At 42.0% G+C, this 12,243-nt stretch overlaps 1 protein-coding gene across 1 annotated transcript in view; it reads right to left on the bottom strand.

Annotated features, from left to right (window-relative positions):
• Positions 1–12,243, bottom strand: part of scfd2 (sec1 family domain containing 2) — a 114,992-nt gene that overhangs the window by 4,521 nt on the left and 98,228 nt on the right. Inside the window, exons 7-8 of the mRNA XM_031311947.2 lie at positions 7,222–7,356; positions 497–616 (exon numbers count right to left, since the gene is read on the bottom strand). Coding sequence (XP_031167807.1) covers positions 497–616; positions 7,222–7,356 — 255 coding nt within the window. The remainder of the gene's footprint in view (positions 1–496; positions 617–7,221; positions 7,357–12,243) is intronic.

Genomic DNA, 12,243 nt, shown 5'->3' on the forward strand with positions numbered 1-12,243 from the left:
GTTCTTTCCGCTGCCTCAAGATAGCAATAGGCCCAGAATGCACCTGAACACACCTCCCTGTAAGACCAGCACGCCCATGGGCGCACAGATGGGCGCAGGTGCATTTGCTATTTAAACGATGCAGGCACTGGACGGGAAACTGACAACTGCGTCGGTCTTAAACTAGCAAAGACACTTGCGACGAGCTTTGGGCTGCGCCGGGTGCAAGATAGGGCCCCAAAAGTACAACTAAGTCGTCCACAGATTCAGTAAAAGTGTTATTAGTTTCTTTCTCTTACAGAGATTTGAAAGACTTCACCAGCCCTGCTTAAGTTACACTTTGAGAGATAAAACGTTGTGTTCAATATTTGCAGGGTTTTTGTTCTATACCACAGGAAACAGAGCTAAACATCCCAGAAAAAAATAGTAAAGTAACTGGCAAGTAGAAAACACAGCCATGATTATGCAGAGAGCTACATGTTATATGTTATATGTCATCTGGCAGTTGCCTACTCACCTGAGTCCCGGGTTTGTGCGTGGTAACGATCTCTTTGATGAGCCGAAGCTCAGAGGGCGTGACTCCACCAACCAGGAAGAGGAAGAGCAGAGGGTTGTCGCTGGGATGTGGACGACTCACCTGGAGTTAAGAGACAGGACATTGCAATTGGTTCGTGTTTTTTTTTTTAAGCCACCAGAGGTGTTGATTCCGTTTCCTACTGTAGAACAGTCAGTGATGCAGCACAACACTTCTATCATTTCCTCTCTCAGTGTCTCGATGCTGAGTCACTGTTCAGCTGGACACGTGTGATATTGTGGTGATACTGATGAGAGTGAACTCTACAAAACAAAGCTCGATGGATTAATGTCTTCTCACCCTAGTGTTATGATGGCTGACACGTGTACACACACACTCTCACTCAACATATGCAGCCACAAACAAATGTCCCACATCATCATGTGTCAGGAGACTTTCACAGACTTAAATATTTGCTCGTACATCACAAAACAGTATGAACAGTGACTTAAAGATGAATTTTAACAGCAGAGTGAAGTCTGGTGATTCTGCTGACCGTGATTGGCCGTCGGGGGAGAATAATGGCTTTGTGTTATTGGTTGCCGAGTGGCAGCTAGGACACATCTTCAGCCTGTGAATGCTAACTGAGCAATCAGAGCTGCAGGGGGGCGGACCTGAGGAGAGAGTGGCTGTACACGTGAAGCATCAGCAGGCTGGGCTGAAGCATGTCAAGGATGAGTCAACATGTGTTAAGTGAAAAAAAATGTGAGAATAAATGTTTTAGTATTCTGACAGAGTTTCGGTGGCACGTGAAGACATACCTGACACACTAACTCCATGGGACAGACACACACACACACACACACACACACACACACACACACACACACACACACACACCATCACTGGCTGCATGTTTGTTTGATCCACATACGCACTGCAGCTAAGTATCTGAACCATGTGTACTGCCATGCGACACACAGAGAGGGAGGGACTTATGGAAGTGTGAAAAGATGAGATGTGAAATGTTTAAGCGAGGAGAAGAAATCTTTATTCTACTGTTTGTCCTGATTAGGTGCGCAGCTAACGATTATTTTCATATTCAATTGATCTGTTGATTATTATAATTCTTGATAAATTGATTAGTTGTTTGGTCTATAAAATGCTGATGATAAAATACATCCACAGGCTTTCCTAGAGACACAGCTTTGAATGTAAATTCTTTAAAAAAAAAAATCAAGCTGCTGGCTATGAGCTGCTTTTTGTCTTCAGTAAGACGACATCCACTGTAGCAGCGGTTCCTGACTGGTCCAGCCTCAGGGTCCAGATCTGATCTCAGGTCATGCTAATAGATCATCTTAAAACACAGTCAGATGATTTCATCCATTTTGCCTGCCAGTGGATTCAAACCCAGGATTTTTTTTGTGATTAACAATTATTTTTTTTGAAACAACATACAATTCGCAACATGAACATATCCCCCCCGCCCCCAGACAAAAATCAAGAAAAGAAGACACAGTAACTATAATATTCAAGACCATTCAACAAAAATAATAACAAAATAGACAATAAACCATAAACCAAATAAACCTATGTATAAATGATAACACCATAAGCCCATCCTACACGACTCTCCCCAGCACAAAGCTTCTTAGGAGCCCTCCAGAAAGCTCAGCTACTTTCCCCATTTTCTAGTGTAGACATCCAATCAGGCAAACCGCCACCCTGGCCATCTCTCTCATCTCACAAGCCCACTCCTAGGCTTGGTTATAATATTCCTACAAATTCTGTCCCACTCCTCATTATCCAGTGTAATACTCAGATTCCTTTCCCATGTCTTTTTTAGGGCTGTCCAGGCTCCATCCCCCAGGTTCTGCATAAGCATAGAATAATACCCAGAAGCCTCATGAACTTTTCCATATTTCAACAACACCTTATCTACACATTCTGGTGCCTGGGCTGAAGAACTGGATCCAAAAACCCCCAACAACAGATGGTGAAGTTGCAAATTTCTAAACAAAATTGAGACCTAGGGATTCCAAATTACTGTACCACTTCCTCAAAGAATTTCAATATGCCACCAAGATACATCCAGTGTGACAATTCCCTTTTCCAACCAATCCCTCCAAAAAAGGGGAGATCTACGCATACAAAACTTGGGATTTCGCCAAAGACTTGATAAAGTATTTAGATATGGATCCAGATCAAACCGCCGAGCCACTTTGGTCCAAACAACATTTAAGTGAGTTATCGGATGTGTTTTTGCATCACCATACAGTTTAACAGACGGTGTTAATGGGGGCAAGAACAGATTGCTCAATACAATACCAGGGTGGGGCTCTCTCAGGAGGAAGTGACCAGTGGGCCAGATGCCTTAAGTGAAAAGCATAGTAATAATACAACATATTTGGTAGACCCAAACCTCCTCTATCAATTGGTCTTTGTAATTCATTAAAATGTATAAAGGGGTTTTTACCATTCCATATAAATGTCTTTGTTATCCTGTCAAACTATTTAAAAATGATGAATGGGAAATCTCCAGAGGAAGAGATGGGATAAGGTAATTCAGCTTAGGAACACAAACCATTTTCATTGACCTTTCCTGCTATTGAGCGATTGAGAGACGCACATCTATTAGTCTCGCATTGCCAGACCTTCCTCAACAGCGCTGTGGAGGAGGGTCTGGCTAGTCCACACAGCATTCCGGGATGGGAGAAAAACCTGCTCTGGTTTATTGGCATTTCTTTAAACCAATCACAATCGTCTTGGGCGGTGCTAAGCGCCAGACGGAGCCACGGTGCCGTTGCAAAACTGCCTCAGGACGGAACTTGTTTTGGTGGAACGTGTACGTTCAAAAGTAGTTTTAGTCGTGCGAGAGAAAACTCAGATTGGACAGATAGTCTAGCTAACTGTCTGGATTTACCCTGCAGAGATCTGAGGAGCAGTTAACCATAGTCCTCACAAATCCACCGGAGTTTAGAATTACAACACAAAGAAAGAGGACGGTAAAGGACATCTGGCCAAAAAGTTTTTTCCGGCGGCGACGGAGCAATCCCGGAAGTGGAACGTCGTGGATAGAGACTACCCATCTATTAACATCACAAGAGATTTTAGTAAATAATGGATCCAAATTAACTTTAAGTAGGTCTTGATGTAACACCTCTCAACTGGCTACTCACTAGAAGGTGGAAAACAGTACTTCAAAATAAAAGTGCTGCTCCACAAATTCACAACATTTCAAACATGCATCCTCTTTTAGATCGGGACCCACCCATTGCAATATCACAGCTGATTTCATTTTCATGTCTGGAAGCATATTGCCAGTGTTGATCACATTCTGTAGTGAGAGAAAGTCAGCTTCCTGAAGTCAAACATCCCAATCCTTTTCAAGTATTTCATCATTGCTGTTAAAGTATGGGATTACTAAACAATGTCCCACACTGTGAGTTCTTGTTGCTAACATGCCTTCGTACTGGAGAGAAAGTGCTGCCGGCCTCGTGGAACAACAGCCATTGTAAGCAAATAGTGCTCCATAAATAATAAATAAATGGGAGATATCCAGTGACTTTAGGGCTTGAAAACTTATATTTGGTTGCTGCTGTTGTTGGTCAGATGTAGGAACTGCAGCAGAATTAAGCAGGAGACAGATCTCCTGTACAACTGGGACCCCAGACACAAACACACACACACACACACACACACACACACACACACACACACACACACACACACACACACACACAATTTGGATATAGAGAATTTAAGATGACAGTTTAATCAACAGTGCACAAGCTCTCACTCGGTCATAATCCAGACTGCAGGGTCCAGTGTGTTTAATGATACAAACTGTGGAGTACACAGAAGGCTCTGTGGTTAAAAATAGAAGTTTTATTTGGTTGTTTTATAGCATAAAGGGTGTGCTCCTATAGAGTGCTCCAAGTTCAGGTTTATAGGTTTAGTCTGTCTGAGTTGGTGGTTCGGGGGCCAACTTTCTTAATGTGTGTAAAACATAGACTGTATGGTGTAAAACCAGGCCACGGTTACACAACCAGTCTAAGTCCTCCCCCATGGGTAATCATCAGTTTAAGCAGGCCCACATGTGGGATAATCAGACCGTGGATACTGATCCGCTCTGCGGTGGAGATACATTACTCACAAGCCAAAAACTAAATAAAACTGCCTGTTGGAAAAAAAACATTTGGTCACAATATTATTAAACCCAGACATTCAGGTATTTGTGTCTTCCTCTGATGCTTTCAAAACTTGGAGAAACAAAACTGTAAAAGAATGAATAACTCCATGAATGGTTGAAATTGTATAATCCCTGCTAATCCAACTGCTTTTTTTTTTTTTTTAAAAGGTGAAATTGGGGTTAAACTGGACGACTAAGAAATGATTATTGTGATCTTGTTATTGCAACACTGTTACAGACGGCTGTCTGGCCACTGACACCAGTGGTTTCTCGTGCAGTGAAGCTTGTGCTCCTCTCTGGACCTCTCTGAGCCGGTGGCATCTCAGGATTACATCGGGCCTTCAAAACTAGTGTGACTCTTTGAAGCAGTGACCTGGTGTAATGTTTAGATACATTAAATCTGTTTAATAATAAATAATAATGTATACTTTATTAATCCCACAAGGGAAATTACAATGTTTTCACTCTGTTGTTATTACACACATTACACACAGGCCTGAATTACACACACATGCTCAGTACCTATACATGCACTAATGGAGAGATGTCAGAGTGGGGGGGCTGTAGCTGTCAATGGACAGGCTGCCCGAGCAGTTGGGGGTTCGATGCCTTGCTCAAGAGCACCTTGGCAGTGCCCAGGAGGTGAACTGGCACCTCTCCAGCTACCAGTCCACCACCATACTTTGGTCCGTATGGGGACTTGAACCAGCAACCCTCTGGTTCCCAACCCAACTCCCTACTGACTGAGCTACAAAATGTATATTTGTACAGTGGTTATACTTTTGGAAATATCTAAATTAATAATTACAATTAAAATAATACTGTATGTAAAACAAAACAAATGAATGAATGAATCAGAAAATCAAACTGAATTGACTCGTGTGCCGAATGTGTGATTGTATGATAAACTGAATCTAAATCAATTAGCAAGTGTTAGCATGCTTTAGATGCTAGCAAGTGAGATTGTGAACATGGTAAATATTATACCTGCATTTGTTTTTACCGATATAACTGGCTATTGATAAACACCGCCTTGTCCCTGCAATGCAACATAAAATTGCAACCAAATTTGGGGAAACGTCAGATATGGACCCTGAACATGTGTGTAAAATGTCATGCCATTTTACCCATAGGTGGCGCTAGACAAACACTGGAATTCTATGGACAGCGCCACCATACAGCCATTTGTAAAGCACTGTACATTTAAACTGGTAACTCATAAACCATGAGGGCACAGAAAGGCAAATGATTTTTTCTCTGGATTCTTCGGGTCAAAAAAAGCCTCTTTAAACACGTTACCAACAGAGGCACCACTCGGCATGTTATAAAGAACATTCATGGTGGGGGTGTTAAGCCCTTGCAGTGAAGCAAACTGCTTTCTAAATGTGAAATGAAAAGAAGCAGCCGGTGACTCCATGTGGAGACACGTGGCTGTTTGCCCTATAAAGTGTGATCCTTGTGCGAAAGGTCCCTATGTTGTGCTTTTCTTTTAGCTCCTGACTGCAGTAACTGTAAGGCCGGCTTCACACTGGCTGCGTGGCGTGAGCGTGGCGTGTCAGTTGGGTGGCGGCTGCGTGGATTTTTCTATGTCTTTACACATCAGAAACGTGTCTGACGCGGTGCTGCTGCTGCTAGCCTTGTCTGTACACATGTATGTTTCCCATTGATAAAATGCACTCCAGCAGTAGTATACTTCATGTTAAATATAAATATATACTGATTTGATTACAGCAAAGACAACGTCGGCAGTATTGACAGCAAAATAGGCTACAGAATATTTTGTTCTGTATTGACAGGTGCAAAATTTGAAAATCACAACTATTTATTATTATTTTTTTTAAATTACATTTATATCTGCATTTAAAAAAAAGGCTGGAAACGCTTCCAACATGCTTGCGTGTCGCGTGAAAAATAGGCACTGGTGGCTCAAGTCGCGCCTGAGACGTGTGTGTCACGCAGGCAGTGTGCAAGCTCTAACCTGTTACCATGGGAGCCGAAATAAAAAACAGACACGCCACGCAGCTGACACTCTCACGCCACGAAGCCAGTGTGAAGCCGGCCTAATACATGAAAAGTTCTGCAAATGTGTGTGCAGTGATGATTATAAAACAGACTGACTGGTTGATCTGTTGGCCATGTCAAACATCTCTGTGTCTAAGAAGAATTAAAAGCGGTGGGTAAATACACGTCACATAGTGCTGCTTTTGATGGTTTAATTGGACTACGAGGGTAAACGCTGTATATGTGCAGACCAATAAACGTGTTGTTGTACACAAATCAATAGATTAAAAATAACGTGACAATTACACGAACTCCCGTGAGACCGTGTTGGTGCAGACATGAGAGAAGCTTACTCAGCAAATTGTCAAATCAGGTCAAGTTCAACCAATGGAAGAAGGAACTTTGTTGTCAACAGCGGGTTGGCAAAAGAACGATGAAGAGGATGTGAAAGAGCTGACCCCATTACATACAAATGTGTGTGTGTGTGTGTGTGTGTGTGTGTGTGTGTGTGAGAGAGTTATGAGCAAGGTCTGACCTTCATGAACATGCTGAAGCCGGTCTTGAGCAGGTCCGTGAGGCCTCCAGACATGTGCTCGATGTCGGGACATTCAAGTCTTTCAGGGTGGAAGACTTCCTCCAGGATCTGCCGCAGGAAAGGACGATAGGTCGCCTGCAAAACACCAAACAACACATTTAAACATGGCAGTTAGATAACACCCCAAAAACACTGCGAATGATGACAATGTTTCATTTTTTTTAAACATAGATGTGTCAAGTGTGATATTCTACAGTAAACAATCTGTGTATGATATAATGTGATTGAAGAGCAGTTGGCCCTTCCATTAGCCTCTGAGTGTTTGTGTGGCTGGCCGTGGGTGTGAGCGACAGAGGAGTTATAAACAGCTGTGGTTGACCAAACAGGCGGCAAACTTATGAGTCACTTCCAAAAGAGGAGCTTAAACACTGCTGCAATAAGGGGGAAAATCCTGCACTGTCAGATGTGGCTTTAAAGAGCACTTTGGTCTGCAAGTTTTAAAAAGTCTTTTCAGAAAACACCTTTTTCTCAATGGTACCAACAAAACTATCCAAAACCACCATTATGTTATAATCATGATAGTACATGATACCCAAATAGAAATCTAGATAATTTCCATTAAAGTGCTCATATTATGCTTTTTGGCTTGGTTATATATCTTTTTTGTGTATGTTATAGGTTTACAAAGTGAAAAAGCCCAAAGTCCACCCCAAAGGGACTTACCATCTCCAACAGAAAACACTGTTCACAAACTGCTCCAAACAGCTCTATTGTAGTCCAGCCTTTACTTCAGAGACAAACGTGGTCACTTTGGAACACACGTTATAATGCTACTGCGCATGTGAGACTCCTAACAAAGATGGAACAGAAGCCAGATGCCTTACTCTGTGTTCCCACATTTCTAAGATTTCTTTTTCAAAATTAGGCCCTATGTTCCCACAGCCCTATGTTCCCACATTTCTAAGATTATTTTCAAAATTAGGCCCTATGTTCCACAGTTCCACATTTCTAAGATGTTTTTTCAAAATTAGGCCCTATGTTCGCCTAACCCCTAACCCACCCTAACCCTACCCCTAACCCTTGAAGGGAAATGTAGGAACACAAGACCTAATTTTGAAAATGTCCTAGAAATGTGGGAACATAGGGCTGTGGGACAATTGGGCTGTGGGAACATAGGGCTGACCCCAGTAGGACATGCTAGCATGCTAACATGCTAAACTGAGATGGTGATCATGGTAAACATTATACCTGCCAGACATGTCAGCATAGTCATTGTGAGCATGTTAGCATGTAGTACACCCTCACAGAGCTGCTAACATGGCTGTAGTCTTGTTTTCCTAGTAATAGAAGAGGGTTAAGCCGTTTGAGAAAAACACATCTGAATGCTAAAGGTCAGCCATACTTTAGCTTACTTTGGATTAAGCTGAGAGTGTACGAGCTGATGAAAAACAGTCAGTTTCCTATGAACATAAACATATTGACACCATCATATGACATAACCTGCCTCTCCAAAAACAGTCAACAGCACCTGGCTCACCTTTCCATAGTTATGAGCTGCCTAGCTTTCAGTGCAACACTTCATTACTTTTCCCAGTCGTTTTGACAGTGAAAAGCAAGCAGAGCTTTCAATAAAATCTTAATGTCCTTGAAGGAGCTGAACTGCAGAACCTCAACTAAAGCCTCACAAATAGCTTTTGCTATTCTTACAAGGTGAAAAAAGTGACAATGACTCAGCTTTTTCTGCCCAGCTACCCAGGACAGAAGTACCATTTATAGGCCTCAAAGGTAGCAGATTTATTTTTTTCATGGAAGAGAAGTTTGCTGTATCAGAGAACAATAAAGACTCAGATAAGCTTTGGCAGAGCTTTATTTGAGTACTCTGGATAGCAGAAGTCTTAAAGTCTTAAAATAGAGCGTCTGAATACAGTATTTTCCAGTCCTGGAACACTGGATTACATTCCTTATTTTACATGAGGCCAGAGTTAGTGACACATCAAGGCTATATGCCGAAAGGTGAGCGAGGTATGGAACACAACTTTTCCTCTGGATGTTGTTGGAACATCTTGACACTCGGCAAAGACTCCATCGACCAAACTGTTGATTTAAGCATTACACACACACACACACACACACACACACACACACACACACACACACACACACTGTTGTCCAAATGCTAATGCATCCAGGTGTTTCTGCCCACGGGCATCCTCTCACCTCAATATAGAGTATCAGTATGCATCATTCTCAACTCCCACTCATCCAGTCCCTGAGGAGCAGCCAAATTAGGCCTGGGGAAAATCCTGCTGTCCAACGTTTACTTCTACCAGCATGACTTTAATGCATGGGTCAGCCTGCACAAATAAAGCTGGGAATAAACACATTAATGATTCACCTCCGATTAAATAACAGGCTCATGCACGCATATACACAACCAACAGCATCGCAGCCATAAACAACCAATCCAGTCCACAGTCACGCACACCACACACTCCATTTTCATCCGCTATCCTAAAAAGCTAAAAGCAATCCCATTTCACCACCACAGGCACCCACACGATGAAAAAAATATTATAATTAGTCATATGATAGTGCCAGTGCTTAAACATTCATCTAAACACAAAGACAAACATGCACACACACACACGCACACACACACGCACACACACACACACACACACACACACACACACACACACACACACACACACACACACACACACACACGTGCACACATGCGTGAGTATCAGTTTTCCCACAAATATTTTTTTGCAAAGAGGAGGATGAACAAATTAATGTTCCAAAACAACACAGTGACAACATCATAAACACTCAGAGCAAAGAACAGAAGGGACTGGAATGTGTTTGTTGTCAAAATCATAATACAAAGTTGTACTACGCATCTCATTTAAGAAAGAGTACAGCATGTGCCCTCCGAAAGCTCAGTAATTAAAATATCCCATCTCGCTTGTTTATTCCATACAAAGACCAAGGCCGATACAAAGGATGTACAATTTGTGGTTTCACAGGAGGTTATGGGCTGGACTATTTCTTATCGGTGCCCAATGACTTCCTGGAGTCTCCGCTGGTTGTCTGGCAACCTCACAGTGACGACAAGGCTCCAGGGAAGTCACTGGCCCGGGAAAAAAAAAGTTGAATTATTCCTTTAAAGGATTGAAAAGAAACTGTTAAATGTTTTTTGGTTCATCAGTTCAGATCATTACGTTCTTGATTTGTTTAAGCCGACCAAGTTGAACATGGACGCTGATGGATGCAAATTGAATTTTTTGAAATCTATAAATACTGTATAAAAATGAAGAGGGGCTAGGACCAGAAAAGTTCTTAACTTCTTCCTACCCATTTGAAACGTAAACAATATAATTTGACTTGTTTATTTGTTGCTTATATGTTGCTGAGGACTCCGTTTAGTTTTTCTTTTTTATATTGCTTATGAGTTTTACTTTGTGTTTGTATTTTTTTAACATGTTCAATAACTTGACTAAAAAAAAAAGAGCCGCACTGGAGAACTTCATTATAAATTTGACTAGATTACAGCGTTAATTGAAAATTGTTTTTTTTTTTCAATTTGGGTGAACTGACCCTAAGTTTTGCTTCACACAGCACTCACGTGCAACTGAGTCGGTAATGGCTGAAAGGTTGAAGCCATAAGAGAGAATGTTTATTATACATATAACCAATTTTACACAGTCAATAGCTCACAGCTTCCTCTAACGTGCCTATGCACTTTCCCTTTGGTAGGTAGTCATAAGTGTGTATGCCTGCCCATGTACCACACTTTCTCATTGTAGACCAGGATGAATTGTTTTCTTGTTACTACGGCTTATGATTGGTTATGGAACTCTCCCCTTGTCTCATTCCTGATCTTTCTACTCAAATGATTTTGAGTTGAAAGATCAGGAATTAGCAGGCAAGCAATCAAGCCCCTCCCCTCTCCGCCTAGGTCAATAGATAATAGATAATAGATTCCAGCTGTTACAGGCTCCGTCACACAGCCTTCATTGATGTATTTTTCCAGGAAATTCTACAGTGTTCATTTACTCCCAGCATGACATGTAATCAGGAAATGTGCGATATTTATGCAGCTCCACAACGGGTTTACACGTGACGGTAAAGGCATACGAGTGCTGCTGTCTGCTGGTCTGATGAATTATGACTGGGATAAACAAAAAGTGATTGGAGCCATCGGAGAAGCTGTGATGTTTTCATCAATTTCACTGAATCCATTTGCTCTAGTAAATGTAATGCTGCATTCAAATAAACAGCTGGGAATGTAAAATAATCGACCCCACCGCTGATATGTCATTTTCAGGCTTTGTGAAAAACAAAATCAGCATACAGTAAAGACTGTAAAAAGCTCTCACCTATGTACTGAGTACTGTACTCTGGGGGAAATCTTTAATGAGAGGAAGACATCTTGACCAACAGGTATTGGCTTTATTGGTGGAGAGGATGAGTGCTGATGGATTTCTGATGTTTCTGAGTAGCTGGCAGATATCACGCTGCTCTCCTTTTATATGAAATCCAGCAGGAACAGGGACAGACAGTTCTGTCCCAACAGAAACACAATGCTACACGCACGCACGCATGCACGCATGCACGCACGCACGCACGCATGCACTCACACACGCACAGTCACAGACAATCAGTTTGACAAAGATGACATGATGCTTGGTCATTAAGCTCCACTGAGATGGAGTAATGAGAGAGAAATACCACTCAGATTTGGCTCTTTCTTCTGAGGCTGAACAGGAAAAGTAATTTCAATGTACATAGACTGCATTTAGTGTGTTCTCATAACTGCATGGGAATACCTTCAGCCCCTAATGAGAATGTGACACGGATACAGTGCTTTGCAAACCCCCCCCACCCCCCACCCCCGCTAAATCAGTAATTTAATTAGCCGATAATCTCTGAGCTAGCTACTGAACAACATCAGCTAACGTTTTTTAAAGGTGCTCTAAGCGATGTTGGGTGACGTTACTTCGTGTTGACATTCAAAGT

This window comes from Sander lucioperca, chromosome 11 (genome assembly GCF_008315115.2).
Source record: "Sander lucioperca isolate FBNREF2018 chromosome 11, SLUC_FBN_1.2, whole genome shotgun sequence".
NCBI lineage: Eukaryota > Metazoa > Chordata > Actinopteri > Perciformes > Percidae > Sander > Sander lucioperca.